Source organism: Bidens hawaiensis, unplaced genomic scaffold (genome assembly GCF_021521415.1).
Source record: "Bidens hawaiensis isolate Kalapana, Puna unplaced genomic scaffold, B.hawaiensis_p1.1 tig00059089_1, whole genome shotgun sequence".
In the NCBI taxonomy this organism is placed as follows: Eukaryota; Viridiplantae; Streptophyta; class Magnoliopsida; order Asterales; family Asteraceae; genus Bidens; species Bidens hawaiensis.
Window position 1 is genome coordinate 14,862 of NW_027500654.1, and position 7,625 is coordinate 22,486.

Genomic DNA, 7,625 nt, shown 5'->3' on the forward strand with positions numbered 1-7,625 from the left:
CTATAGTTACGTTAGTTTTGTAGAGCGAGCGAACTTGTTTATGTTTTTTCACTTTGATTTTTAATTTTAGTTTTCCTTGTTTGCTTCCAAACATATTTCGTTTACCAGGTGGATGAGGCCTCACAGCATCGAACACTCCTAAGAACTTTTCAGGGGTTTAGCCAATGCTCGTCATTCAAAAAAAATAAAATAAAATAAAATTATCAATAACTTAATACCCTAAAATTTTTTTGGATAAAATCAGTTGAACGTTACTCATAATATCTTGATTTCGCATGATTTTAGGAAATCAGTTTGTTTGGATAAATTGGATAAAGATGTTATATCTACAAATTAATCAAAATACTTTTCAAAACTACACAAAAAGTAATTAATTTACTTTTAAATGTTTATCAATATTTACCTAACCACCAAATACTTGAAATATCATTTTTCTCAATATTTACGTTGCCACTAATCAAACTTAAAATTCAAATTTAAAAATAAAAAGAGTATAAATTAAATGCCATCAATCAAACAAAAATTAAAATATATCTGATATGATGAATTTTCCTTTTACGTAATATTATTATATTAACCAATACATGAAACATGATCCATTGTTTAATTTAATAGAGAATAAATAATAACCATAAATATCTTCTATTATCTAATTTCGCTGACCCAACATTTGTATCAAAATAAAATAATAATAATAAATGAAATATAAGCTATTAAAATAAAACTAGTGTAGGGATAATAAGATTCTAAATCCATCACAATCGAAGTTTTATATAATTTACTATAAAACGATTACAATAAAGTGGCAGGCAAACGGGCAACAAGCTGCGCCGCAACCCCCTTTTGAACAGCAAAGCCAATCCTGCCTATTTTCTCTATAAAAGTATTAGGGGAGTTCTTAGCTTCTCATCAATCCCCTTTGCTGATCTAAACAATAATAATAACAATATTCGTCATATGGAATAAAGATTAAAGACACCTTCAAGCTATTAATTTCTTCAACTTTCATCAATCTCAGGTCTCTTTCTCTATATGTTTATATTATTATTGTTATTATTATTATTATTATTATTATTATATGTGTGTGTTTTCAAGATTCTTGAAACAATGCATGTGTGGATGTCTTTGTTCTTGATTTCAAAATTATTATGAATTAACTGATCTTGATTTCATGCCAATCTTGTGAGAAGAAGGGTTTAACAGATCGGTGTAGCGGAAATTAGGGGGTGGGGGTATTATGGTAATTTCACAATGGGAACCCTATATTAAGAGGATACATGCTAATTCAACATTGGTTTTGAAACAGAAGTTTGACAACAATAGAGACACGTATGTTAATTCTATTTTGGGGTTTGAATAAAAGTCGCAGACAAATTTTACCGAGTTTTTTTTTAATTAAACAGTTTAAAATATAAACAATTTGGGTGTGTGTTTTCTTTAAATTTTCTTTTATTATTCAAGAAACTGTCTTCAGAACACACTTTAGAGTTTAGAGTCCATGTGGATGAAACACATATGTTTATGTTTATTGTTGTTCTTTAGAATTTTACATGTGTAATTCACTGAGGTAGAATTTTATTATTTTTTATAATTTTATAAAATTTCAATAAATCATATGGGAATCTAAATTTCTGTCTTTTTAAAAAATTTCAAGATATTGCCACCTGTAAAAAGTCATTTTCTGGTATTGAACTTTCTTTTATTATTTAAGTAACTATTCTTGAACTTTCTTTAATTATTATTCAATAAACTATATTTCCTTAAATATCTAGATCAAAGTTACTCAAGAACACATTTTAAACTGCATGTGGATCAAACCCGTAAGTTTATTGTTGTCTTTAAGATCTTACATGTGCAGTTCATTGAGGTAGAATCTTACATTTTCATAATATTTCAAGAAATCATATGGGAATATAAAGTTTCAAGAAATTCCCACCTATAAAAAGTCAAATTTTTTTGTATAAATTAGAGCTGGTATTGTTTTCTTGAACTTTCTTTTATTATTCAAGAAACTATATTTCTTCAAACCCATTACAATAATATTGATCTAAGTTTCTCAAGAACTCATTTTAGACTCATGTGGATCAAACCCATAAGTTAATTGGTGTTCGGTAAAATCTTACATGTGTAGTTCACTTTGGTAGATTCTTACATTTTTTTTTATAAATTATGACATTTCAAGAGATTCCCACTTGTAAAAAGTCATTTTTTGTATGAACAAGAATTGGTATTGCTTTGATGTTGTTTGGTCTTTTCACAGCATTCACAAGTTAGGCCTTCAACCTAATTAGTAGCAAGTTAGATTCTTGTGCAAGATCCAAAATTAGTTCCGGGTCAACCAATATGGGTCCATCTTGGTTAGTATGATCTTACTAGACCCACATGACTGGTGGCCTATATTGACTAAGTATGGGTCCAACCAATATGGTTAATGGTCCAAAAATCAACTTTGGTGATCTATTGTTATTTTATTGAATTTGCTACCTACTTATAATTGATTACTTGTTCTGTTTGTTTAACATTTGAAACCTCAAATCTGATTAATATAACTTTGTTATTTAAAAAGGGCTAACTATGCAGCTTGTTATCCGTTTGCCTTATGTAAACATTGTCTTTTAATTAATGAAATAGTATAGTTAATTACTAAAATTAATAAAAATCTGATAAAAGATTTGTGATTTTGTGAATGCAGGCAGTGACATAAAAGCTCTTGTTTATCGACACGCAAAATGGCCTCCAACGCGACATGCAAACCGCCTATGAAGGCTACATCAGAAGGGGTGTTCCAAGGCAACAATCCGCTTGATTTTGCACTCCCACTTGTGATTATACAAATATGCATGGTTCTCGTGCTAACTCGTGTTCTTGCGTACCTTTTGAAACCGTTACGACAGCCTCGAGTCATTGCTGAAATCATTGTAAGTTTTTATTATCTTTTGTAGATTATTTTGTTGTTTAAGCAACTTGTTAATGAGTTCGTGCACAGATATTAGATTTGACTTTGTGATTATTTATTATATTACTTCAGTCCCCATCTTTGTTGGAAAATAATAATGAAAAGATGGGGCCTTTGCTTACTTTTGACACGATCTTTGATTAAAATATAATAATATATCAATAATGCAATAAATAGTATAAAGTAAGGGACATTAACTGTTTGTGTCGTTTATAGCTACACATAGTCAACACAACCTCCACCTGATTTATCGATTCAATTATACATTTTGTAAACAAAAAGTTTAGCTAACTAATGGTCACAGCTATATAGTCATTTAAACATCAGTGACCTGTCATACGAGTTATATTGGATTGTTTCATATGCAAAAAATAATCATATAGGTCAGCTATATGGTCATTTAAACATCAGCGACCTGTCATATAGTTATATAGGATCGTTTCATAGGCGAAAAATAATCATATGGGTCAGCTATATGGTCATTTAAACATCAGCGACCTGTCATATAGTTATATAGGATCGTTTCATAGGCGAAAAATAATCATATGGGTCAGCTATATGGTCATTTAAGCATCAGTGACCTGTCATACGAGGGTATAGTAGTTTCCTAAATAAAATGTTTGTGGGTTAACTCAACCTGAAATAGAACGTTTTCACTAGTATATATTAAAAGATAATAGGAACTTGTTATTGTTTTACTAAATTTAAATTATAGTTTTTAATATATTTAAGTTAAGTAGGGTGTTACTTTTGTTTTTCAGGGTGGAATTTTACTGGGTCCGTCTGCTCTAGGCAGAAACACAAACTACCTTCACGCGGTTTTCCCTAAAAGGAGCATGCCGGTTTTGGACACGTTAGCCAACCTTGGGCTTCTATTCTTTCTCTTCCTGGTTGGACTCGAGCTCGACTTAAAATCCCTTAGGCGGACTGGGAAAAAGGCCCTGTCCATAGCCATGGCTGGAATATCCCTCCCGTTCGTCTTAGGGATCGGTGTTTCCTTTGTCCTCCGTGGGACCATCTCCGAAGGGGTCAACGCAGGCCCATTTATCGTGTTCATGGGCGTCGCGATGTCCATCACCGCGTTCCCTGTACTAGCACGTATCCTAGCCGAACTCAAGCTTTTGACCACAGATGTTGGTAAAATGGCCATGTCAGCAGCTGCAGTCAATGACATTGCAGCTTGGATCCTACTCGCCTTAGCTGTCGCCCTCTCGGGCACTGGGCGGTCCCCACTCGTGGCCCTATGGGTTTTCTTATGTGGCGCGGGTTTCATTGTCGCGTGCTCGTTTATCATCCCACCAATATTCAAATGGATGGCCCGAAGGTGCCCCGAAGGTGAGCCCGTTGACGAGCTATACGTTTGCGCCACTTTGGGCGTTGTTTTGGCAGCGGGCTTTTGTACCGATACTATTGGGATTCACGCGCTTTTCGGGGCTTTTGTGGTGGGTGTGCTCATGCCAAAAGAAGGCGCGTTCGCAGGGGCATTAGTGGAAAAGGTTGAAGACCTTGTTTCGGGCCTATTCTTACCGCTTTACTTTGTGTCAAGCGGGTTAAAAACCGATGTGGCATCGATCAAAGGGGCTCAGTCTTGGGGCTTACTCGTGTTGGTCATATGCGCTGCTTGTTTTGGGAAGATCGGTGGCACTGTCGGGGTTTCTCTGTTGTGTAAAATACCGTTCACCGAGGCTGTGGCTCTCGGGCTTTTGATGAACACCAAAGGGTTGGTTGAACTCATTGTTCTCAATATCGGGAAAGACCGTGGGGTATACATTCATGTTTTGTTTAATTTATTTTATGCATTTTTTTGTTTTTAGTCATAACTTTTAAGATACGATGTTTTATAACTTTATAATTTGTTACTTTTCAGGTGCTAAATGATCAAACTTTTGCCATATTGGTTTTAATGGCTCTTGTAACGACATTCATCACGACGCCTTCGGTGATTGCTGTCTACAAGCCCGCGAAAAAGCCCTCAAAGTCGGAATACAAACACCGAACAATTTACCGAAAGGAGTTCGCAACGGGCCCATTTCGTATGTTTTTCACTTTCCATGGAATAAGAAACCTACCAACAATAATTAACTTGATCGAAGCCTCGCGTGGGACCGGGAAGAAGGAAACGCTTACGGTCCACGCAATGCACCTTATGGAGCTCAGCGAGCGGTCTTCGGCTATACTCATGGTTCACAAGGCGAGGAAAAACGGATCCCCATTTTGGAAGAAAAATTCGCAGGCCTATTCGGATCAGATCGTGGTGGCATTCGAGACGTTTGAGCAGCTGAGCAAGGTCTCGATCCGACCCACAACCGCCATTTCGGCTATTTCGAGTATGCACGAGGATATATGTAACGGGGCCGAGAGTAGGAGAGCGGCCATGATTATTCTCCCGTTTCATAAGCGTTTGAGACTCGATGGTCATCTCGAGATGACCCGAGCTGAATACAGGTGTGTTAAAATGTTAACGGGCTTGTTAAGTTTAAAAGAATATATCATGTTTTGGGAATTGATATTATAAAATATGATAGACAAAGTTGTATTCTAATTGCATTATTAATATATTGTCTAAACCTGTTTTCACTAATTAAATAAATAAACTCAAATGATAATATTAAGAGTGTTTATATAAATAGAGTGTTAGCTAAATTATTTTGTTTCTTTCTTATTTCAGGCATGTTAACCGAAAGGTTTTAGAGCACGCGCCGTGTTCCGTTAGCATCCTAGTCGACCGTGGGTTCGGTGGGAGTTCACATGTTTCCGCGAGCAATGTTAAGTCACTCGTGACGGTTTTGTTCTTTGGTGGTCATGATGACCACGAGGCGTTAGCTTATGGGGCCCGAATGGCGGAGCACCCGGGGATCACCCTTGTTGTGGTCCGGTTCCTACTGGAACGTGACGTAGCCCACTCAGACTCGGTTAGTGTCGATATCGATGGACTAGGCAGCATCGAAGCCAGGTCATTGGATGATGATGTCATTGCTGAATTTAAGGAGAAGATATTAAAGGGCAGCTCAAACAAATATGTGGAGAGAGTGGTTAAGAATTCAAGCGAGGCGATTGAGGCGGTTCGTGAACATAGCCGATGCAACTTGATATTAGTCGGGAGGATGCCCGAAGGCGAGCTGGTGGCTTCCTTGAGGAAAAGAAGTGAGTGCCCCGAGATGGGGCCCGTTGGGAACCTTTTGATCTTACCTGAGATGAACATATCGGCTTCGGTTTTGGTGGTCCAGCAGTACCATACCAATCTTTCAATGCATTCTCTAGCTTCTTTGAAAGAGGATGGAGTCACCACTGACCAAGGAGAGTATGATTCCAATTAGCGTGTTACAAGATTAGCCCAGTCCAGTTATCAGGTTAGGACCGGGCTAGTCTGCTGTATAACCATTTGAAATGGATGTACACGAGACCGGATCTCGAGTAGTTATAATAAAGTTTGAGGACGAAATCCTATATCAAGTTACGTTTATGTAAATCTTTTGTTTTTTGATATTGCAATTAAGCTGTAATTATGCGTGAAAATGTATATATTATTATATTTCTACTTTAGTTTTTGTTAAGCAAAATGATATCCTTCTTTAACTTTGTTTATTTTTAGTTTGATATAAGTATATGCATTAATGCATATAATAATAACAATAATATAAATAAAATACAAATGTATCACTCGTGTCAAAAACTCAAAATTGTTATTTGTTCTTTTAATTAACATTTCAACAAATGAATAATATATGGGCCCTACAGCTTACTAATATTAATTTTTTTATATCAAAACCATCATTTCCAATCTTTTTCATCATAATAAGACTTTTAACATATGTTTAGTTTTAAGTTGCGTATCATAAGTTCATGGCTGGAAAATTTTGGCATATTCCTAACATTTATGAAAGTTTTATGATTATAATAAGAGGCTTAACAATTTTTAAGTGTTAACACAAACACATAAAGTATTGGACTGTTAACGTAACTTTTAATAAAGTTTTTTATAAACTACATAGATTGATCTTAAAGTCATAATATTACCATGTTACTATGCATAGCCCATTGAACTCGGCTAGGTAACTCGACAACCTCAAGCACGAGAAACCCAAGTATCAAATGCAAAGGGAATAAACACATTGTGTTTTGATCACTTTGCATGAAACGACTTTTAAGACAATGTGGCCCATCGTAAACATATTACTCCCCAAGCTCACAAGAAGAGCAACTCCTGTTAGATCCACGCACTTGAAAACAAACAATGCTATGTTGGATTAAATCCGTAAAGACCCAAGTTTAAGGACTAAAATAAAATAAACTATAGAAACAAGAATACTTGATTATAAGTTATAAAAAATATGAAATTGGGAGTTTTTTACGCAAAAGATACATATGATCATTTTCGTTTTTGGTCATGGCTTGCATGAAGTTCAATTATTGAATTAATTACCTTAATTAGGATATTCGTAAGATACCATTATTGTACATATTCAAAGTCGCAACATAGTTTAAAAAATATATAAACCAATCATATTGTCAACTTATCAAAACCTTAAAAAATGAGCATTATTATTTCCATGAGCTCATAATAGTTGTACCATGAATAAACTACTATTGATTGGCAATTACGTCCTTATAGTTGGTTTGAATGAGAGGTATTTTGATTATTTTGCCTTCAAAATGAGATGTGGCAACC

At 35.2% G+C, this 7,625-nt stretch overlaps 1 protein-coding gene across 1 annotated transcript; it reads left to right on the forward strand.

Moving 5' to 3' along the window:
- Positions 1 to 913: 913 nt before the first annotated feature.
- LOC143602527 (cation/H(+) antiporter 18-like) lies at positions 914 to 6,462 on the forward strand. Its single transcript, XM_077079600.1, has 5 exons — positions 914 to 1,018; positions 2,693 to 2,918; positions 3,718 to 4,719; positions 4,824 to 5,401; positions 5,625 to 6,462. The coding sequence occupies exons 2-5, from the start codon at positions 2,730 to 2,732 to the stop codon at positions 6,271 to 6,273; spliced, it is 2,418 nt and encodes an 805-aa protein (XP_076935715.1). The 5' UTR covers positions 914 to 1,018; positions 2,693 to 2,729; the 3' UTR covers positions 6,274 to 6,462.
- Positions 6,463 to 7,625: the final 1,163 nt, after the last annotated feature.